Here is a 24,120-nt window from a genome sequence, read left to right on the forward strand (position 1 = left end):
TTGCTTTGGCCTCCTCACCCAAAACGAACTAGGCCTACATCTCCCCCACTGAACAGAAATAGAACAGCCCATGGAGTTGGGCCACCCGGACGATAGCACAAGAGATACCAAAGTACCACTTTATTTCCTATCCAATTTTAATCAAATTCTTTAAATTGCACACAAATATGCAACTTCGTCAACTAAATAAGAAATAAGAAAAAGAAGCTAAGAAATAATAGGGCTAAAGGGCATCACATTTTCTTACAAAGTAAATCTGTCGCTTTCCAAATGGGTGGGCGTGTTGGGCATGTAGTTCCAAGTGCTAAATCATGTATGCATCATATATATAATTTCCACCCTGGAAAATGAATCAAATCCATGCTAAATTTCAAATGCTGTGCTGCATATCAGTTGTTTTTTGGATTGGTTTGCCCTACAGCTAGGCAAAACGATTGTTTAAAAAGACGTTTTTTTTACGCTTGGGTTGCTGGAAATGGTTCGGGAACAGCCTTGCACCACTCATACAAAAGCAGTAACGTTCCGCTAATATAAATAGAGCTTTTGAATTGTTGCGAGAAAACTGTAGGGAACAAATACATCACGAGGTGGCAGCACTGGGACACCAATGGATGGAAACGCCAAACACTACATCCATAGAAGAAGAGAAGCAGGAATTGGTCCTAAGTTAATTACTTCAGTCGGTGCCTGTAATATTTGATTATTATTTAATGGTAAGTATCAAGAAGGGTGAATGTTTATGTGACATTGCGTGTCTCATTGTTTTAACAAAGATTAGTTTAAATATTGCATTTTGGAAGAATTTAGGTAATTCTTACGCATTGGCAGCACAATTTCCTCTACAAACTGACGTTAGGCTAAACGACAGGTTAACGGTACTCATAGTGTTTATATGGCCAAATCAAGGAATCGTTTCCAGGTTAGACTTTTACAAAACCAGCTAACTGACGTTTGGCCTGTTAGTAAAGTAGTCCTATAGACCGTTGAATATAACGTGCATATCGCAAATCAAGGACCTGCTGGGTCCCTCCTACACAGGAAATTGTCCACTACCTGCTAAACATACTATCAGTCAGTTATTGCCAATACAATTGATCAGCAGCTGATCATACTGATCTGCTCAACTAATCAAGGATGTAACAGTTATGTTATTTATTGGCAAACCGGGGTAAGCCAAAGCCTACCTTTAGTGGGTTTACCACTTCTCTGCGAGTTAACTTACCCAGGTTTGTCACTTGAAATACCAGAATCCTTCGTCCAGTCTCTGGTTCAGTGATATTAACATGGTAAAACTTTCTTTGCAATTGTCATGGTTTGTTGGTATATGGTAGCCTATGCTAGGATGGTTTCTTCTTCTAATTATGTTAAAGGTACCATATGTAAGATTGTGGCCAAAACTGGTACTGCAATCACTTTCAAAATACTGAAGAGCGGTGTATCCCCTCCCCCTCCCCCCTGACTCGAGGTTGCCAACCCTGATGGCGAAACACTACTGACTTCGTGATTAGTAGATAGGTGGAGGGTGGCGCATCAGGCCAAAACACAACATGCCATGACAAAACACAACATCAACATCAGTTGAGGGCTGCAACTTCACTTTTTAAATGACAATATCCTGGCCGGACTACTGTTGTCAGTGATATAAGTATTTGAAATTAACATGATTTCTTAATGTTTAGTGACATATCAGGGCCATTTTATGATTAATTGAAATATTTTTCTTACATACGGTTCCTTTAAGTGAATGAAAACATTTAGGAAAGTGTGTGTGTTTGTTCATGGGGTCAGATAGGTGTCAGAGGTTACTGAATAGACAGACAATGTAGTCACAGTCAAAATTATTGTGTTTTTATGATTGATGGTTAAATATTCAGACATTTTATTTAGTCATGAGTTGAAGATATAAATGTCAGGACATGCTTTGATCTGATTCTGCACAAAAGGATGGTTTTCATAAAGATGAGCTAACAGGGGGTTTTCTTCCCTTTGCAGCCACTTGGCATCTGATTGGTTGCATTTGTTTTACTGGTGATAAATAAGTCGACTTCATTGTATGATAACCATCAGTTTTCATACTATGGTATGCTGTGATACTGGTATACCACTGCAACACTGCAAATGTGTTGCCTGCAGATTGTCCGACTACATTAAAAAGTTGGCCTACTGTGCAGAGTGAATGGTAATGCAGATCAAAGAGTTGAAAAGAAAGATGTGAACCCTGTCACGAAACGAAGTCCTTTTAATACCATAATTTCATAGGGGTGAATGTTCACTTTAATGAAGTTAAGGGATCTTTGTTTTGGAAACAGGCGGATGACAAGGAGCAATTGGAAGATGCAGCAGAGCAGGCCACAGCCAACTGCTCCGCTTCACTGAGAGACAGTGTGCGTGTCGACAGTCAACTCCAAGAGGCAGTTCGTTTAAAAACAGAAGGCAACACATTCTATCGAGACAAAAATATTCGATCTGCCATTGGACGTTATCATCGTGCCTTGATTGTTCTACGTGGCCTTGACTCTAAGGTTACGTCTGCAGTCGAAGGTTTCGGACCCAAAGCACCTGTACTCAACTCGGAACAACAGGAACTCTTAAGGAACACACAGATCGACTGCTATAACAATCTGGCAGGTATTTCACAACAGGGAGCTGCACTGCATGCAACTTGGTGGTTCTTATTTCTTGCATCATTTCCATGAATGTATTGTTTTTTAATTGACGGTCTGACCGTCTCACAGCCTCCAACACCTTATGTCACAGAGGACAGGATGCATTTAAAACTTACTTCAGTTTTTCCTTACTTGAGCTTCAATTTATTTGGCTTTCTATTGTCATCATTGCCATGTGCATGACTGCATATAGCCCCAATGAGGATTTAATTATGCAAAACGTTCACCTGTATTAACAACTGAATCTTGTTCTCTCCTTCCAAGCTTGTTTGCTACAGCGGGAAAGTGTGGACTATTCACGGGTGCAGGAATACAGCCTTCATGTGCTTGAGTTGCGGCCAGGTGACATCAAAGCACTCTACAGAGCTGGGGTGGCCACCCTGGAGTTAGGAGATGCTCAATCTGCTCGGCAGTATCTCATGCAGGCCAGCAGGGGGAAACCTAATGGTGAGATTTGATTGGAAGTTATGGAATAAATTTGCATTGGCTAGTCAGCCCTGATGAAAGTTGTCCATGTTGAAATATTGACAGTAGGATATCAGTAAATCAGAACATTTTTCAGGTTTTTGTCTGAGGTCACTGATTTCTAGTCTAGTTTTGCAGCACTGTGTTTGTCAGAAGAGAAAGTAGCCCTTCAAAACAGAAAGAAAACCCCTAACTCTGAATTGACCATAAATCGTCATTTGCTCTTTGTTTGCTTTTCTGTCTTCCTCTCCTCAGATGCCAATGTGAAAAGGCAGCTGCAGAGAGCGGAGGAGAGGCTCAGTAAAGACTACCAGAAAGAGAAGGCCCTGTACAAAGGCATGTTCAGCCAACAGAAGCAAGAAGGGCAAGGAGACATGGCAGTGACCCAGAAACATGTCTAACAGGACTAATGTTCTAAAGTTGAATTAAAGTTCAGATTCCTAAGGGCACGGCTAAAGATGTGAGCAATGCTGCCTGTTACTGCTTGCCAAACACTACGAAACATGTCCCTGTAAATCGGGCGAGACTGAGGTTTGGTGGATGAGATGTTGGAGAACCATCCACTGCTACAGATGATGGACTGTCAAAATGAAACTTCCTGCACTGACTGAGAGAAGTTTGGTTATCTACTCCTAGGTTATGTTTGTCTTCAGCAGTGATTGTCTTCAAATGGTTGATCTTTTGTCACCACTTGAATAGTAACACACCCTCATTTTTTTCCACTTTGTTTTAATGAAATCAATAAATATTTTTGAAGTGAACTGTTGTTGTGACCAGTATGAATTTTACTTCAACATCAACTGAACATCCATTTAAAATACAGTCCACATGTATTTTAAGTGGCAATAACTAAACATTCAAAATCTAACACATTGCATATCCAGCATGCAATAATATGCACTTATACAAAAATGTACAAAACCAAATTTGTTCCAATAAATTTAATATTTAACTTTAATAATAAGACATGGATTACAATATTTTTTTTTTTCAGTGGTTCAACTTTTATCATATTTTAATAGCCCTGAGCACATCAAGTCAAAATACACCTTACCATTGCTGGATTGTGATCAACACAATTTTAAACTTGTTTTTTCAAAGTGTAGGGCAACATATATACAGTATAAACCACACAGGCACAAGACTCAGCACAGCATTGCATGCAGAGGCACAGTCACGAGCAGAAAGTAATCTATTTTAATTAAGCCTACACTAGACTATATTGACTGTAATGATCAAATGATCACTTTTTTGTTTTGTGGCCCCTTAAACTGAGTGACCTCATTGAGCCAAACACACGTCTCCCAAGATCCCTGAAGGACCTGGAGCGCGTGAGGGGCGCTGAGGGTGGAGGGGACGGAGAATAAGATGGTGAAGAAAGAGGAGAAAGCGACTGGGAGCTTCCCTCCAGGCTTTGGGAACGAGAGAGGTGAAACAGACTGGCAGTGGACGATAGATGTTTGTCTTCTCTTCCTGCTAGATTCCGCCCTTGATCCGTGTGTCCCTCACGGGCAATCTCAAAGGAGGAGGCCCAGTAGTTGGTGCGGAGTCGACCTTTGCGTTGTTGAGATGGCGGTTCGAGGATTCCCTGGGACTCGCTGCGGAAAAGCGCTCTGCGGGATGAGCGGAGACTGGAGCTGCGGCCTTCCCAGGGAATTCCCTTCTGCTTCGGCTTTCCTTCCTGGTCTTTGCTCCAGGACCTCTCTTTTTGGTAGTCTTTCCTCCTGCTGCCTCGTGCATCCCTCTCTCCACAATCGGAGTCCCCATCCTTACCCCAGAAGCGTCCATCGAAGCCCTTCCAAAATTTGGTACCCTTTTTTGGTGTCTGAGCACTCACTTCCTCATCCCAGCATGTGCTGTAGTCTCTTGATGAGTAGCTGCTGACCGTTGAGGCCCTGACCAGCTCCCGGGACGCGTGCTTGCCCTGGTACAGCCTCTCTCCGTCTTCTCCTCTCCTCCATCCTCGGTCCTGTGACCTCCACCCAGCCCCTGCCTCCTGCCTCAGTGACCCTCCCCTGGGCCGAAGAGCGTTGCCCTCCTGTGGCGAGTTGCCTGCCCGGTACCGAGGCAGAGAGCACTGCGATGGAGCATCGCGTCGGAACACGGACAGCTGCGCGGGGGTGAAGGCAGAGGCGGAGAGCAGACGAGGAGGGGAGTGCACTCTCGGGTGGCAGGACATAGACGAGGATCCTGGAGAGGCCGGGTCAGAAGATGCAGTGGGAGTGGGTGGGACCGGCAGAACAGGGGACATTCTCCTCACACGATGAGTCGGGGTGGGGCCAGAGTGTTCAGAGCAGGCAGGGCTGGCAGACTGAGACGTCAGGCCTGAATGGGAGCCTGAATGGGCGATCTGAAGGCAGCGCTGATGGGAGCCATTTTCTCCAGCCACAACACTCGGGATCCAGCGATTAGGTGATTGACCGTCGGAGTGCAACCTTGCGAGGTCAGACATTGTGTTGATCTGACAGGGCGAGCGCGGAGACGGGGACAGATGGGGCTGGGATGGTGAAGCTGACCCCTCCCCTCTCTCCCGCTCAATCCGAAAGCACTCAGTGTCCAGCTCCACACCTTCCTCCATCAAACCTACCACCACCGAGCAGGGCAGGCCTGACACACGGGATATTTCACACACCACCTCAGAGTCTTCACTGAGCTTGGGAGACCCATCCTGGGTTTTGGAAGGAGGAGGACATCCCTCTGCCTCCTCTCTGGAGGCTCCACTCCAGTCTAGGGACCGTGAAAAGCCCATGGGACCAAACACCTTCCCAGTCACTTCCAGAGACCCACGATGATTGACCTGCGATGGACAAGTGGATATCCGTGGCCTGCTTCTTGATGTAGGAGTGGGCGTAAAAGACAAGGTCGAGGAGGAAGGCGAGGCGGAAGGGGTAGTAATACTGGTGCCAAGGTAACCACATGATGCAGATATGTCTTCCTTCAGGGTTTTGGTATCTAGAGATTTGTTCATGTTCGGATTTAAGTTCAAATTCAAATTCAGGTGGAAGCTTATGTTGAAATCCTCCCCCGTCACAGATGGTAAGTTCCCCAAGTTGATCGAGTTTCTGCTTGCTTTCTTGCTGATGCTGCTCAAACGAACTCTTGAAGAGTTCCCGAGTTTGCAGGGGGTGACGCCAGTCAAATTTGATGCGGAACCGTGACTGTCCATAGCAGTTCTACACTGGAATGTATCTTGGCTTGAACCTGAGATGGATTTTTGAAGGCTTTGGCTGAAGGCATCTTGCCTTGTCCTAGAATGATACTGGTGGACCAGCCTTGAGATGTACAGCTCCAGCTGCGTCAGTGATGGGGGCGCTGAAGGCGGAATCCTCTGTGGCGACGTGTCCTCTTCTGGATGTTCAGTCTCTGGATTAGGTGAGAGCTGGGGTGATGAGTGCTCCTGACTGAAGGTGAAGATGGGACTCTGCAGAGCCACCGCATGTAGGGGGCTGGGGTATGGATACACCTCCTTCGTTTTACGGGACACCAAGTCAGAGCAGAATTTAGGGTCCAGTTGTACTCGGGAGTGCAAGGAACTGCACGAGTCTGAGAGGACAGGAGGCTGCTGAGGCCCACCCAGTTTGGAGCAGAGGTCAGACAGCAGCACGAGGCCGGGGATCTCCAGGTCACCTGTTCAGAACAGGAACAAAACATGATAAAAGAAAGGATAGGTTTGAGGAAAATATATGTCTGCAGCCTAGTTTTGAACAAGATCTGGAAATAGCCATGAAACTCATTCAGTGATTGATTTGGAGTTTTGTTTATGTATACTCAAGTATTTATCACTAGTTTCATAAAATGTTTGCACATGGCACATTTATTGTTAGCCTAATGTGTTGGTAAATCCAATTCATTCAAATGTGCTACACATGTAAATGCTATAAGTATTTTAGTAAACTATAAATTATACAAACAACAGGGTGGGGTATGTACTGTACATTTCAGCAGGAGCGTGATGTTGGTGTTTCTATACCTTGATGCATAACCAAGAAAAAAAAAAGTCATATTCCTCACTAACAATACACTGACACAACAAACACATTTCACAGAGTGCCAATGACATGCTGCTTATTATCCTGTAAGTATCACATCCACCACCAACCTGTGGAGACAGGTCTCCTGTCCTCCTCCCTCAAGGTCTCCTCAGTACTTTGGGCATTTGACTGTGAGGCCTCTCTCCACTGGATGGCGCTGTGATCTGCAGACAGTGGTCGGCACGTACTCCCACCAGCCCTCACCAAGCCCCCAAGAGCCATCTCACTGGACACTGAGTAACTGGAATCGGACAAGGAGCTCCCACTCACCGAATAGAAACCTTAAGGAACAGTGCCGGGAGGAGTAAAGAACAATGGAGACAGAGGTTACTGAGGGGGGCCCACACAGGCACACGTACGTAAATGATGGGAAGTTGAGCAACGCACAAGTTAATGATCGCTTAGTTCTATTGGGACGCTGAAAACAAACCATGAATCAGACAAGTTAATGGCTACCAGTAAGAGCAGTGTGTGCTTACCACAGCAACACCCAACTTTTAAAACTTCAAGAACTTGTCTCACTCTGATGTGGCAGAGGTGCAGATGACTGTTGTGACGATGGACATTAATGGAACTCTGTTGAAGGATGGAATACAACCTTTGTAGATCAAAGTTGGGATACCTGAGCTTGGTCTTGAGTCTCCATCCACTAAGGTGGTGCTGGTTGTGTCTGGGGTCAGAGGGGAAAGCAGCTCAGATGGGATATCCCAGGACAGAGTGGACCATCGCGAGGCTACTTCCTCTCCTGAATTGCTCAAGCAGGGCAGCACTGACTCGGAGAGAGACGAGGTCTGAGAGAGAGAGAGAGAGAGAAGAAAACAAATCGTGTTACTGCTTGTTTTTCATGTCAGGCTAGCAATTACACTTGACTTTCAAGTAGGTGCTGATAGTTGTGAAATGTTTATTTACCCAACACTGGATTGCTACGATACAATATCCAATGCAGAACTGTGTCCTACGTGGTACTGCATAGCACAAAGAAGCTTTCAACCAGGCTTTTTTACATTCACATTTATTTGCAAATTACAGGCTAATACTGCAGACTCACATTATCATGTCTGTCAAGACTCACTTTGAGGTAAACTAATTAAAGGCATTCTCAGTATTGAGGCAAACAATCCTAGGGTTTCAACTTAAAGGACAGCCCATGGACAACAGGGCCTATTGTCAGCCCTCTAAGCCCAAATCAGTCCTGGGATCCTGACAGAACCAAGCTGAGACAATGCAGGTGACTCATGCTGCTGTAATGAAACAGGGGGATGGGAGCCCAGAAAAAAGAATGGAGTGAAACAGAGAGACAGATGACGTAACAAAGAACAGTGAAGGAGAAGGTGGTGTGTGTGTGTGTGTTGGGGGGTGTCAAAGGGTGGGGGGGGGGGGGGTGACGGGGGGCTAAAAGAGACTTTGACCAGGCTTATCTCTGCTTTGCTCTAGCAGTTTACCCAGGATTCCTCTCTTCTCCTTCTCTCTGTAAGCCATATGGAGATGGGCAGGAATGTGTGAGAAAACACAAAATTGCACAAACTGATCGACCCGAGTGCTAGACAAAGGCGCTGAAATACTCTGGAATGGTTAACGCATTGAGAGGGCAAAAGCGATCTGAGGAGAGAGGAAAGTGAGAGGGTGACTAAGTCCAGTAAGCCACTGAGGGCAGAGACGGGGGATGGGTTGCCTGGTGAGAGGAGCCGCAGGAGGGAGGCATCCAGACCCCCACTCCTTCTTATTCTTGGATATTTCTGCCACCCCCACCACAGCGCACAGCACACAACTCAAGCTCCTCTTCTCTCCTCTGCCTCTCGCTTGCATCGCCCACACACCCGCTTCAGCGGGGGTGCTTAACTCTTTCCTTAGCCGACAGAAAACTGATTTACACTTTTCTGTTATTCGCTATATTCGCTATAAGCTTTAACATGCGTGTGCATGTAGGAAACAGTCAACACATGGCAAAAGCTATAAGTCCTCTTGCCTCGCTTAATCCTCCCATAAGACCCAAAACCCCCAGGCCCAAATCCATTCTGCTGAAGTATACGGTTACAATGCCATGTCCATTACTGTATAAGTAGAGAATGGGGCTTAAGTAGCTGGCATCAGCCTAGCTGAGGAAACTTGATCTGAGTCTTCTGAATGGAGCTCTGGCCATTATCCCAAGTATAAATCAATTTGCCAAAGACAAGGAGACAGCACATGTGCTGTGAAGAGTGTTATATAATTTTAATGATGAAAAATGAAGGGGGAATATAGAGATGATGAGCAGGCATGGGCGGTGTGATCCGTCTCCTCTATTATTGGAACCCTTCAATGACACGCATGCATCAAGGACTCAGGAGACATCCGAGAGCTTGCTCATCAACAGGGATGCTGCTCCTTAATCCATAGAAGAGCAAGACAAAAAACCAGAGCCATGAGACACAACATTTAGAAAAAAATGTCAGTCAAATGTGAGCAAATATGTTTCTGTATATGCTTGCTGCTTGTTATCCCAAGCACTAATTACCAAGCACTATGCATGGCAAAGAGCTGTGGAAAATGTATTCATGTGCATTGTCCATCTGAAAGCCTTTGTGAGGTGCACCACCATTATTCCTGTATAATCACCAGCTGTACAGTTTACCACCAACTTCGTTCGATTTGTGCCCCCACACAGTTCACTTCTCCCTCTCCCTCAGTGGGTTGCAGCAGAGAGGTGATATCTATGACGCATGTCCATGTGTTGTTTATGCAAATCGGGGATGCGTTGGTGGAAAGGCAACAACAGTGGTCTGTGGACGTGACTCATGTGTTTCACCACATCATGAGGGAATAATTGACTGGGAGAAATGATTGCACCTCCTCTTCCAGCATACAGTTTAACCTTAATGAAGATAGATAGCTAATGAATTCTTAAGATGATTGAATGTTTGGCATAAACCACAACTATATTCTAACAATATCTCAACTTTGACCCCACAAGAGATGATTGCCTGAGTGCAGGATGTTTACATCTAAGGAGATGCACCTGCTGTGCACTCTCCTGTGCTGTCTAACTCATTTGAACTTTAAATAACTGCACCTAGGCCAATATCTCACCCTGACTATGCTATTGTTTCATTGTGTAGTAATAGTCGATTGCCCCCTCAAAGAATAATAATGTGACATCAAAGGGGCTCTATTCTGATGACCACTAACAACTGCAATGTCTGTGTCTGAGACTGGCCAGAACATCCACATGGCGTAAATTCCATGTCAGATGGTTTCCCAACTTATTGTTCCACTCAAAGGCTCCATAATTGGGATCGTAATTCACACCGCAACTGACCAGCAGTTAATATTCACCGCATTGAATGTGCCTCAAGGCGACTTTCATAACCTTGACATGCGGGAAATGGTTAAATTGGAATCTTTGGCAGAGCATGGCGAGGTGATGCTTAACAGGGGGCATCTTTCAATTGAGCTTGTACTGACATGGAGGTCTTGCTCTGTCAAAGCCTAAAAACCTAAAAGTTATTTTCGGGCGTGAGACCATGTCCCGTCCGTAACCTTCCCTGCTTTACTGACCTGTTGCCTGTGGGATGTTGCTGCATCGTCGTCGGTGGTGGCGCTTTCTGTGTTTCTCTCATTCTGGTCGGTTTCATCGAGTATTTCTTTTTTGTCCAACGCGGCATCGACCATCTCCAAGTGACGACACCTGAGCAGCTCCAGCTCCAGTATTCCTGCTAAGGTTGCCTTCAACCTTTCTCCGATTCGAACACGCTCGCTGCCCGACCAAAGCGAATTCACACAGCCACGACGCCCGGCCATTGTGAATGAAAATTGGCTTTTCAGCCTGTCCAGCTAAACAGCCACCTAGACAAAAGCTACTCAGCCCGGATGCGTTATTGCTGGAGCGATTGTCAAATGCACCACCAATGCAACAGTAAGCGCAAATGGCAACATTCGCTGGTAGCCAGCCTGTTTAATTTGATACCACATTTACGAACGTCATTCTGATCAGGAACGCTACACCTTGAGAGCTAACTTTCGCAGATGCACAAGCAACAAAGACATATAGATCATTTGCCAGCACACGGTATTAGAATCCAAATGATTCATTTTACACCACGTCTCCAATTGATTTTAGTACTTATCAGAAAAAGAAAAGCTATTCCAGACAGACAACACCAATGGTGCGCTAACAATCTGTGTAATCACGCGAATAATGGGTGCACATTGGGAGATAAGGGGAAAGTGTTGAGAGGGTGGAGCAACGAAGCCTAAACTCAAATTAGATTGGTCAGGGAACTTTTCGAATACGCTCGTTTTGAACAACTTCAGAGTCCTTCTGGTATCTGGAAAATACACGCACTGTGTCCAAGCAATCGGCCCTGGCTGCATCGCTTGGTCATACGTTTACAGAGAAGATACAAAGTGACACATACACCCTTGGTTATAATGGGAGTAGGCTACGGTGCTGACCGCACTGACCTCGACTTATTTGACATTTTGGGCAGGTTCACTGGTATCCTGCAGAAACTTGCTTTGGCACAACACTAAAATAATGACATTTAACAAATTCATTTTAATCATTGATACAGAATGTAGGCCTACCCTATGGATCAACAGAGGATCAAACATCATGGAAATCAGAGTCGTGTTGACATCATGAAATTGAAGTGCACTATTATCCTGTAGTAGGCTATATATAATCAAAACTCTCATAGAAGAGGTAAAGGAATTCGTCCATAAACCCAGGGATGGATTACTGCACGGGCCTACCGGGCCCAGGCCCAGGGGGTCAGGGGGCCCTGAAGCCCAAGCATGGAATCATTGCCTCAGTATCAACAAATCAGGATAGGCTATGAATCTGATTGAATTTAGTATTGGCCATCCCCAAAATGCACCAGAATACAGGAAATCACATCATATATAACAATTAGTGGGGGGCCCTTAATACATCTGGGCCCAGGGGCCCGAAAGTTCATAATCCGCCCATGCATAAGCCTAGTTGTTATTGTTATATAGGCTATACCTCTCTTATCTATTGCATGGGCCTATAGTCCTTTTGGTCAGAGTTTCTGGCTTTTTTGTGACTAGCAGTCACCTACGCAGTTTTGGAACTTTAAGGCTACAGGCTACACTTGAACAAAGGGAGACCCTCATATCGATCTTCCCAGAGATGTATGGCTGTTTTCCAGGCAAAGGGAATGGTGATTCATCAACAGGAATATCATGCACAAGTGAATTTTTGGCAGTGATGTTGTGGGTTGACAATGGCCTATGATAACCAAAAGGCTGTGCTCAAAAAGAAATAAGATAACAATCGGTCAGCACTTAACTTATTGCAAGTATAGCTAATTACGATAGATCAGTAGCCTATAAACCCAGACGAACCATTGGCAAATTTGAATTTGCTCTGCAGGTCCATTCACTCCCATTTCCAATGCTCCTTCCTAAACCTGGGCAACAAACATATCCATTGAGACGAGCTTAACATGATGATAACGAAACAGTTTTTGTGTTTTTTACATTGCTCTGCATGTCATCTAGCCTGGAAAATCCAGACCCTGATAATCTAGAAAGATTAAGGGTCTGGCCAAGAACAATGTAATGGCCCAATTTGAGGGGCGGCAACAAGCATGCATTTAAAAATCTCACTGCACTCAATTGGATAACACTAGACCATGTTTACTCTGAATGATTTCGGACTTCGACGCAATCGGATAACACTACGACCAATGTGTACTGTCCTCCAACGTTGCAGTGCTGTCTTCATCAGTTTAGCTGGTTCCCCTGGAATGTTGGGGTAAAAGTATGTGCATCATTGCTCTTTGCCAGAGTGTCTCGCAGAGACAATTCCATTGTGCTCTCGCGAGAACTCTGGAGAGTTGTTAGTTATCATCCAAGAAATGATATCAACCCTGGCGCCTTACATTATGCAAGGTTGGGAAATATATCATACGGGGTCATGAAGTACTAGCATACTTTTAGTGTCAAAGTTACCTATGAGAAATGCAGAACATTAAACCACATATTGGAATACTGGACATAATGCAGAACATTAAACCACATATTGGAATATTGGCCTAATACTATATTCTTTCTCTTTTATATATATATTCTCTATATATATATATTTAATATATTTATATATTTATATATATATATATATTCTCTATATATTACTCTTTTATATATTTGTATAAGCTGGGTTAGTACATATTGATGGCTATAAAAAGGTTTTTCATTAGGTGTCACACAAGAAACTTTCATGATGGGTTAAAGCAAAGAGCTCTCCCAAGACCTTTGCAACCTTATTGTTGCAAAACAGTAAGCCGCAGGGCCATTATCCGCAAGTGGAAGGAACATCACTGCATCATCAACCAGCTACGCACAGAAGCTCCTCACAAGATTTTATAACCAGGGAGTCGGAAGGATAGTCAACAGAGTAGCCCAAAAGCCAAGGACCACTCAGAGAAAGCTCCAGAAAGACTTGGAGGCAATAGTTACAATTGTTATAGAGGAAATGATAGGTAATGCACTCCACTGACATGGCACCGCACAACTCCATTACTGAAGTAAAACATGTCGAAGCTTGTTTAAAGTTTGCTACACAACATTTGGACAAGCCTCTGAAATACCGAGAGAGTAGTCTGGTCAGATGAGAGCAAAATTTTACTTTTTGGATGTCATATTATATACCATATTTGGAGGAGAAATGGCACTGTACATCACCCTAAAATACCAAACAGTGAGGTTTGGAGGTGGATGCTTAATGGTGTGGGGCTGTCATCTTTTTTATCTCATGCTACTGGCAGACTTCACACCTAGTAACGGTACATGAAAATCACAGTTCGGTGTGTACTTTAGTTTTGAAGTCACAGTTTGGTTCATTTTCGGTAGCAAGCCTGTAGGTACTGCTAGCACTGTTGAGATGTTAATTGACTAAACTGACATGTGGTCTGCCACTTAACACATTTGTGTGGGAACTTGAAAAAAGCCTATGTTACTGTTAAAGAATGCATTTGGTACATTCAGCACACATCTAACCTAACGTCCTATACTTAAACAGTTCGATATATGCTTTGCACCCCTATCATGAAGGAATAATGAATGGAGCCACTTTTTCCGGGACAATCTTGCTATTCACGAGGAAGATGAGGATGAGACGTGGGTAGATATTCTAGGACAATGATCCATATCATACAGCAAAGGAAACTCAATTGGTTTCAGAAAGGAAATCAAGGTCCTTTAAATCCAATGGACATTTCTGAAAAGTAGACTAATGTCTGGTGAAACATTCATGCGGATAGACTCACTCGCATGTTGATGCGTTCAATACTTATTTCCCCCTCTGTATGCTATAGTAAGAACCCCCATATATTCTTCTTGAGCCAGTTACAGTTTTTCTCGCTTTGATGCATTTTTCAGATCAGAAATTCTCAACATTTCTTGTTCAACCTCCACATCAGAATACATCTAATTATAAAAATCTATTTCCCATGTCTCTGAACAAACAGCCAATGCTCTTGTACATCCATGCAATTGTTGTTTACATTGCATGTTGGTCAAAATGCATGATGTGGTTCACTGTGGAATAGTCCCACCCATCCAACATAGGCATTAGTTCACTGCTTCATTACATGCAAAATGTTGCACAAGATGTCATTTCTAATTTCACAAGATGTCAGTGATGTCAAGACGGCAGAACAGTAGGGCCTAGGATGATTTTTGCATGTTGGCCTCCCGGGGCCAAGTCAACCCATCCCGTATCCACCCATTTTATGAATAGAGCGTTGTAGTTAACAATGAAAACGCAAATACAAGGTGTAATCACAGGTATTTTTGGCTGCCCAAAACTGCACAAAATTTGAAGCGTATAATCATTAGAACACCCTCTGAAAGCATGCCAAGTTTTGTGGAATTCTGTTTATGGGGGACCTTACAATATGTATATTTAGTGACTGCATTCTACGCATGCACACACACGCACGCATAAACATACATTCATACACACACACACACTCACATAAAGACACATGCACACATGCAGGTCAACACACACACCCACAAACACACACACTCATATACACATACATGCACACACACACACACACACACACATACACACACACATAAACATACCCGCACATACACAAATACACACACCCAAGCAGGCACACACACACACCCTATTACCCCTACACACACACACACTCACAACAAGCGAATACACACACACACACACACACACACACACACACACACACACACACACAAACAGAAAAGCACACATATAGCCTACACAAAAGCAAACACACACATACACACACTCATTTACATAGGCCTGCACAAAAGTTGCAAGAGTGGGGTATGGAGTAGGATCTAGTTTCTAGATTTTGTGTATTTTATTTTAAGCATATGCATTTTCAATCATAGATATTGACACCTGCCATAGATTGCATAAGAAAATGCAGAGTAAAGTGAACTAGGCTATTATACTGACTGCAAAGCTATGACTAGGCCTAGATCTTGTTTGTAAACAATGAAAAAGAATTGCCATTCCAATGGTAGTGACATGTTTAATTAATTATTTACTTTTGAGACATTTGAACAAGTTGCGAATAATCCACTATGTGTTGTGGATCCTAGTTGGAACAAATGGTTTCGAGAAATTCACTTGTGCACAAGATGATTTCAGAAATGCACCAAAGCAACCAAGAAAAACTGTAAAACAAATGATTCCGTGATTTCTGCATAGCAGTGTGCATTTCGCCCACAGGGCTGTGCTCTTGCACTAATGTTTTAGAGGGTCTCACGGTATTTTTTTGTTTGTTTGTTTTGAAGACAAAATTCATTGTCTGCTAGATATCATTGTCGAGCTAATATCTGAAGACACAAATCTTCAGATATTAGCTCGAAATATAGTCTAATAAGAAATGTATTTGTGATCTTCACATTCAACTTTTTAGAGCACATAGCATATAGCCTACTTCATGTTGACTAAGCCTATGAATATTTCCAAATAATTGCCTTCTTCCAGTACAGAAACGAACCTATTTCTCCGAACCTCTGAGGGTCACCCCCCCCCCCCCCCCCCCAAACACAATATTTATTAGCCTACTCCATAGCTTGCTATTAAACAGTGCGCTGGGAGAGCGTGAATGTACTCTAGCACCAATGTTTGAAGAGGTACTCTTTCGTTAACTTGTATGTGTGAGACGCACGCAGTCATGCTGACTGAAGGTGGTGTGGATGCGTAGCCTACTTATTAAATCGTACCGTTATTTAACGAGGCGGTCTTTCTTGCAAGTAAGCAGTTATCATAACAGAAATGCAACCCGCCCTCCCCTCCTGCCTGTTACACCACCATCCCTAGGGCGTATAAAAACGCACGGTTTCCTCAGTGGAGTTGAAACAAACTTCCACCCGAGAGGACCACTGTCAGCCCGGACAACAGGCTTCCACAGCCATCCACTCACCACTGCCCACTGCAACACACCAAGACCGACACACCATGGCTCCCTTCGAGAAATCAATGGAAATGATGCCTTTCAAGCAAAGGAAATGCCTTGGTATGTACAGGCTTAGCCAAACCACATTAAGCAAAAAAAGCCCTTTTGCAACAATTGTCTGATTATTAAATGTACGTTTATACTGTGCAGCTACTAGAAAAGACGAAGTGTGTACTATTCGTTCAAAATTTCCCAACAAACTTCCGGTAGGTGAAAGCTTATTTAATTTGTCAATGTATTCCGCCGCTGTTTTGGCAAGGTGAAAAGCTGACTTATCTCCAATGTTCTCGCGCCCCCACAGGTAATTGTGGAGCGATACTTCCGTGAAAAACAGTTTCCTCTGCTCGACAAATCTAAATTCTTGGTGCCATTTGAACTCACAATGGGTCAGTTCATAAGCCTTCTTAGGTGAGCCTATGTGTCTGTCACTTGTTTGCTTGTGTTTGTGTGTGTGTTACTGTGTGTGTGTTTGTTTGTGATAGCCTAATGGAGAGATTTGTAAGATTGTGAATATGATAGGTCTGTTGGCCTGACTTATAGCACCTCATTTTGCAAACAGCTGTCCCCTCTTGCTCTATTGGCAACCAACTCACACTGCATCAACCAAGTTTGCCAATTTTCACTCACAATCCGTCTTTTTTGACTCTCTCGTTTCTAGGCTATACTTTAAATAGGTAAACCAGCAATAATGTCTTAACTCTCTCTCACTCAACATTTCTCTGTTTTCCAGGAGTAAGATTGACCTGGATTCCACACAGGCCCTGTACCTGCTAGTGTCAGAAAAGCACATGACCTGCATGACCGCGAGCATGGGAGAGGTGTACTCCCAGTACAGAGACCAAGATGGCTTCCTGTACATGACTTACGCCTCACAGGACATGTTTGGCTGACGTCACCCCACCGATGCTCCACAAGCTGCCATCTATACCGGTCTCTCTACCATCCACTATGATTGACAGCTGAGCTGCACTCTATACTTCCAGATACGGTGTACTGAAGTTCTGCTTTGCCATGATGTCAGTGAACCACGGCAGAGAGAACAGCCCATGTCCACCTGGAAGAGATCTGTCCAAAGAAGACTTCCTCCCTGATGACCCTGGATTTTATTTATTTATGATTTATTTTATTTATTTGGAGTCTGAAGGAGGGGAAAAAGCAGACAAGACTCCAAGGCTCTGTGATCAGCATTTGATACCTCCAATTAAATATGTTCTTTTGCCAACAGAATGTCATCTTCGCGAGCCCAGCAAGGACTTTTAACTTTTGGCACCATTGAATGCGATTACTGACCTACTGGACTGAAAAACAATGTCCTGCTTTCTCATCTTTATGAATTCTCCATAGGTCTTCCACCGTCAGAGGAAGCATATCATGGAGGCAACATTAACCGTTGTGGTTAGTGGTTAGTGCTTCGGACTTGTAACCGGAGGGTTGTCGGTTCGAACCCTGACCAGTAGGCACGGCTGAAGTGCCCTTGAGCAAGGCACCTAACCCCTCACTGCTCCCCGAGCGCCGCTGTGGTTGCAGGCAGCTCACTGCACCGGGATTAGTGTGTGCTTCATCTCACTGTGTGTTCACTGTGTGCAGTGTGTTTCACTAATTCACGGATTGGGATAAATGCAGAGACCAAATTTCCCTCACGGGATCAAAAGAGTATATATATACTTATACTTACTTATACTTAGATGCCAAGCTCAATTTGAAAACATCTTTGAAATGTTTGGTTGACATGACAGTATGGTCAGTTGCCATGTACTGTATACTACCCAAATCTACTACACAATAAATCAGTTTAAGACCTGAGAGAGAAAGTTTATTGTGTTTACATGCTACAAAATAAAGTATAGGCCCAAACAGGCCAAGGTTGGTAATATGATTGATAAAACGCTGGTTAGGATTGTAACCGTTATTCTTAGAGGAATCCCTGCAATTTGTGGTCACTCAACAAAACAGCTGTTGTCAAGTTTGGGGGAGTGGGCAGTTGACAATTTGACATGCCAACAACAGGGGAATGTTCAAATCAAAATGGTTTGCTCCGTTTTGCTATGATTTCCGGTTTGAACAAGTTTGGTCACAATAGTGTGTAGGCTAACAATGTGCAACTGGCTTTTTAGGTAGTTTTCTCTTGTTGGGTGTGTCAGTGCTATCATCACTGACATGTACAGCTATATTAAAAAGACAGTGAGCACAGTAGATCCACCTAAAATAATTAGATTAAAGATGAGAATGAAAGAAACCTATTACATACAACGTTGATTTCATCAAGCTCGAAATACATTTGGGAAAGAAAGCACACAAGATACCAAAAACGATTTGGAATAAAATAGAATGTTGTAGAGTAGCCGTCTGCTGTTCTTCATTCTAGATCCAGTGTTCCAGTTTAGATGGTGAGCAGATTAACTGGTGATATTTGCATAAAATCAGTGAATATTCAACAAGACCCTGCCTACTTCTTCAGAGCGTTCTGCTCTGCCTCAGCCTAGTGCAGGTTCACATTTTCACAAAGTGTTTGCAAGTGAGACAATATAACGGATATCACTGAAAAGATCACCAGTGTATGTCTAATACATGTCTGTTTAAGCATTACACAAATATGACACATACTGAATGAATGGGAAAAAATAAAACTAGCGATCTAGCTGGGATTCGAACCATGCATGGACAAGAAAGTTGATCAGATAAGCTTCTACATCGTCTATACCACTACACTATGAGCCGCTGAAATTGATACCAGATTTCTATGTATATATTGAACTTTTAGTCAAAGTTAACACAGTTCACATATGTGAGAAATATACACCCATGTTAAAGCAACACCAAAAAAATGTCCCTCCGTCACACGCACGCTATTTGCAGGGGCAGAGCCAGAGGGGTGGCTCTGGGTGGCACAGGCCACCCTTCAGATTCGATTGGCCACCCCAGGTGCCACCCCCAAATCCTAGTCTACGATTGGCCATTAACCCTTAGAACCCGATTGACGCAAAGTGCGTCAAAAAACCTTTATTTAAAGAAACCTTTATTGCATGACAGAGCAGAAGTGGGGCTTTCCAAAGAGACTACACACTTGTCTGTATGATCAAGTATGAAAATAAAAAAAATCATGAAATTAAATCAAATTGCATCATATTTACAGTCTATACTTCTCTGCGTTCACCTGCGCACCCATTAGTCTTGTTTGAATTACTCGCGGACCTGTGATCGGATAGATATGCCCCTCATGTCAGATGAAAGAGGAGACTCAGACCTATCATTTGATACCAAGTACATCCTTCTGGGTTAGGTATAAAACAGACGAAGTGACAGCAAAATAATAACTTCATATAGCTGGACTTACCCCATGATTTTGTCTGTTCTTGTGGCAAAGCATGTTTATAATTCAACGCTATTGTTTGTTTTTCTATGGCAAAGCATGTTCATAATCCGGTTTTGGCATGGCATCCAATTCAAGGCTCACATTGCATCCCAATTTGTTCAACAAAGAAACACCTTTTTTGCCTTTACTTTGTTCATGGCAATGCAGTAAAAAGTTGAGAATCATTAAGCGTGCATACACCATAGGCACGCAGGCTAACACGCAACCTCGGGTCAAGTCAGGTCAGATCAGTTCGTGTCACAGATATGGAGCGCAGAAAGTTCATTTTTCATCACTAAATAAAAAATGGCATTTATTTCCGTAAATCACACACCACATATTTCTGTAAATTGCTCAGCCCCAGAGTATCCCTCCAACATGGCAATTATATTGCCCGATTCAGGACAGTCTGCCCTACACACACATTAAATGTACAGTAGATCTATGAGCTTGCTGTGTTGAGATACATGTTGAAATATAAGAATTTTTATTTTTTATATTTTAATTCCTTAAAAATCTAAATAAAATCAATGCTAGTACTAATACTTGAACTGTATTAGTGACAGAATAAATCCTTATGAATAAAGGTATAGTGAAAATGCCCTAAAAACAGCTTAGGGTTCTAAGGGTTAACATGGTCTAAGGCGGGACCTTTCTTGATGCATTTGCAGCAGTTTGAAGTGTCAGACAATAGAAATGTAAGTGGCAAACACACTTGTCTTTCAGTGATGTAGTACTCGAGTCCGGTCTCGAGACCGATTTCTGCTTTCTCGGACTCGACTCGGACTTGTTCCTTCAAAGACTCGGTCTTGACTCGGTCTCGGACCACAGTGGGAGGAGAAGGACTCGTAATTTCAGACCGAGTCCTCGAGACCAGCGCATTTTTTATGTTCATATAAAATGAAATATGAAATTTCACAGCGGCCACGTCTTTGCCCCTTGCGTTGGCCTTGGTGCCCCCTTCTTTCAATATTCTGCTTTGCGTCCGTTTAATAGCGATTTTTATTTAGCCTATAGCCTGTCAAAATAATCTTAGCATCACAGCGCAAACTAATTCAGTCTTACACAGTGGAGAAAATGACAGCGCATGGCAAGACAGAAAGTGCGTCCAAACTCACCCATTCTTCTCAGTTGAAATACTCACAATCGTTAAGCCTACTCAACACACAGACACATGTATCACATCACATGAAAGAGCTTTTTCTCAGCTTTTAAACGATGTTAGCCGCTAATTGCTGTGGTGAACGGTTCGAGAAAAGTAAATAATATAATTTAATTTAATCATAACGTCTACATAAGGTGCTATACCCATCTCCCCTACCCATTCATCTCGGTGGAATACTTCACGAACCCTTAGTTCAACACATGACAAAGCATATATCAGAATAAACAGCAGACCTTACCAGAAATAAAGCAGTCCCCTGTAGTGTAAGTAAGCCGTTCCAGAGTATTCCGGTTAAATTAAAAATGTAATCTGCAGCAAGGTCTACATTCATGTCTCCAACTTTGGTCTTTAGGTTTCAAAATGTGTTTAAATCGTTCTTCATGATTTCATAACAGGCCAAATACAAAATAAATGTTACAAATATTGCCTAGATATAGGTAAATATTAAAATCAGAGGATATACAGCTGAGTAAGAGTTTGTGAAAGGAGTCTTAATGATCAAAAAATGCTAAGCATGCATCTAGGCTATTTGAGTTTCTTAAAGCTGAGCTGTGCTTAAATTGTTCAATACATGATTCCATAACAGACCAAATATAAAATAAATATAAATATTAAATATAGCCTAGACATTTAAATATTAGATGATCAGATGATTTACAGTTCTATGTAATATGTCATGTTTCATGTTTTTGTACTGTTTCATACAGTGATGCAGGGCTACTGCTGTGAATAGGCTAAATACAACTTTGATTATTTTTATAGCCTACTACTATATAGTTAACTTTGGCCTTGGTGCCCTGACATGTGGCCTTTGTGCCCCCCACCAAATATGCCCAACTGAAGGCCAAGTGGCTTTGCCCCTAAAATGGTGAAATTCCAAGCCTGGGCCTAACTGTTTATTTTATTAATTGGGGTGATATTAAATCATGAATATGAAAACTGACATGTTTTTATGGTCTTGGTCTCGACTCGGTCTCGACTCCTAAAGGACTCGGTCTCGACTCAGACTTGCTTCTTCAAAGACTCGGTCTTGACTCGGACTCGACTGTATTTGAAAACCAACGGACTCGGTCTCGACTCGGTCTCGACCCTTCAAAGACTCGGTCTTGTCTCGGACTCGGCATAGGCGGTCTCGTCCCCATCACTATTGTCTTTATTGGCCTACAGGCTACTGCTTGTGCTAACACACAAATATATCTATTTACCTATTGCATCTGCCAGTAGGCTACATTTGCTAGGTCATTAAGTGTTAACTGTAACTGCTTTTGTTTTCACTCTTCCGAACGTTTATGTCAAAATGCAGCAACAGCATATTACATGCAAGGATGATACTTTTTGGGTCCTTTCAATTTCCACTATGCAGCAGATCTAATTTGAACGTTATTGTTATGATACCCATTTAATTTGAACGTTATCGTTATAGCCAGAGATTATAATTAAGGTGTGCCTGTGAGAACCAACTGAAAGTGAGGAGAGACGTGACAGTTGGGATGCAAATGACATGAAAATATAAATTGTGCCTATTGTGCTTTAAAAATGAACGTGATCGCGTAATGACAATCAAAAACCGCACATGAAAATAGGATAGGCGCTAGGCCTACTCGCAAAAATAATTCACTTTCAGGCTGCACCATGATTCATTTCCAAACTTAAATGAAGATCTAAGTAGGAAAAAATAAGCCATGAACTATTTTAAGGCAGAATACAAATTCAGTTCCTATTTTAGAGATGGGTTTTAGAGACCTATAAGTCAATTCAACACGTGAACTGCTTTGTTTATTGATTAGCAAACTGATTGGCCAAAGTAAGTTATTTATGTTTGGGAAAATATCCTTTGGACAGACATCAAGAACCTCGATCATCAGTGAGGGACAGGAGTAACCAGCACTTACTTTCACTCTTAATTTGCTGTGCCTACAGTCAGATCAGACTCCAAAGGCGATAATGCCCACAAGCTGCGTTTTGATGGGTGCAATGTGAGACTACTGTGCAAGACGGCAGGCCAGTCTTTCCAGACTTTCTGCCAAACTCTCTTTCAAAAGACAGTAAGCTATTTAACTGCCGTGGGTGCATTGAGGACCTAATGGGTGTCTTCACAGAGTGAACAAACAAACACTCAACCATGCATGTAGCCTAATGAGTGTCCAAGGTAAGCTATTCATGTTTTGCTCGTTATGATAAGCTATTATGGTTGGTTAGAATGTCAAGAACAGACCAGCATAGCCGTGAAAGCCGAAAATATTTCAGGTGTGCCAGACCGACGATTGGGTGTCACAGGCACACCCAATTCACTTCAGTTTAGTTGCAAACAGAAAATGTCTAGCTAGCATCATGTCATTACATGCTTCCATTTCCAAAGCAATGGAGGCTGTTTATACCAACTTGATATTATGCATATCATTGTTAATATTGTGCTATAAATGTGGCACAAACAATGCTAGAGTTTGTGGATTAGCCACAGTCTATGGAGCTGGCAAAAGATTGTTATGTAGACTCATGTGAGTCTAGGCTACATAACCAGTAATAAAGTGACAGTGCACCATTTATAAATAAGGTAAAATACGGAAATGTATTGCTGCCACAGTAAAATAAATAAAAAGGCTCAGTATTATGTAATTAAACAGCATCAAACTACTACTTTATTTTTTCTGCTTAGGGCACCCAAATGGCCAGCAGCGGCCCTGATACCAGCCTCAAGTTTCTTGAGAACTTCATTCACTCCAATCATCCAATCGGAAGACATGGAACCGGTTATGTGGTTGCCCTGCAAGAAGTTGCACCATGTGCAACGTGAATAATGTTTGCTCACATACAGTACACAATACACTCCTTCATACCAACCTCAAGTTTTTTGAGAACTCTTGAGATCAGTTCTCAAGAAACTGATCATTAATCATCCAATCGGAAGACATGGAACCGTTTATGTGTGGTTGCCCTGCAACAAGTTACCCACGTGAAAAAATGTAATTAATAA

At 42.9% G+C, this 24,120-nt stretch overlaps 3 protein-coding genes across 3 annotated transcripts; 2 read left to right on the forward strand and 1 right to left on the reverse strand.

The window, feature by feature from the left end:
• The first annotated feature begins 624 nt into the window (after positions 1-624).
• ttc9c (tetratricopeptide repeat domain 9C) lies at positions 625-3,892 on the forward strand. The gene is made up of 4 exons (XM_076292995.1): positions 625-713; positions 2,310-2,628; positions 2,931-3,113; positions 3,387-3,892. The coding sequence occupies exons 1-4, from the start codon at positions 711-713 to the stop codon at positions 3,530-3,532; spliced, it is 651 nt and encodes a 216-aa protein (XP_076149110.1). The 5' UTR covers positions 625-710; the 3' UTR covers positions 3,533-3,892.
• Positions 3,893-4,118: 226 nt separating this feature from the next.
• On the reverse strand, positions 4,119-11,309 carry LOC143133229 (uncharacterized). Its single transcript, XM_076292996.1, has 4 exons — positions 10,697-11,309; positions 7,785-7,953; positions 7,231-7,443; positions 4,119-6,758 (listed from the first exon to the last, which is right to left on the reverse strand). The coding sequence occupies exons 1-4, from the start codon at positions 10,937-10,939 to the stop codon at positions 4,375-4,377; spliced, it is 3,009 nt and encodes a 1,002-aa protein (XP_076149111.1). The 5' UTR covers positions 10,940-11,309; the 3' UTR covers positions 4,119-4,374.
• Positions 11,310-16,511: 5,202 nt separating this feature from the next.
• map1lc3cl (microtubule-associated protein 1 light chain 3 gamma, like) lies at positions 16,512-18,470 on the forward strand. The gene is made up of 4 exons (XM_076292997.1): positions 16,512-16,689; positions 16,780-16,835; positions 16,931-17,037; positions 17,360-18,470. The coding sequence occupies exons 1-4, from the start codon at positions 16,632-16,634 to the stop codon at positions 17,517-17,519; spliced, it is 381 nt and encodes a 126-aa protein (XP_076149112.1). The 5' UTR covers positions 16,512-16,631; the 3' UTR covers positions 17,520-18,470.
• The last annotated feature ends 5,650 nt before the right edge of the window (positions 18,471-24,120 follow it).

This window comes from Alosa pseudoharengus, unplaced genomic scaffold (assembly GCF_046254945.1).
Source record: "Alosa pseudoharengus isolate Yale_2024_CS ecotype anadromous, Long Island Sound unplaced genomic scaffold, YU_APseudo_1.1 YU_APseudo_1.1_scf_19, whole genome shotgun sequence".
In the NCBI taxonomy this organism is placed as follows: Eukaryota; Metazoa; Chordata; class Actinopteri; order Clupeiformes; family Clupeidae; genus Alosa; species Alosa pseudoharengus.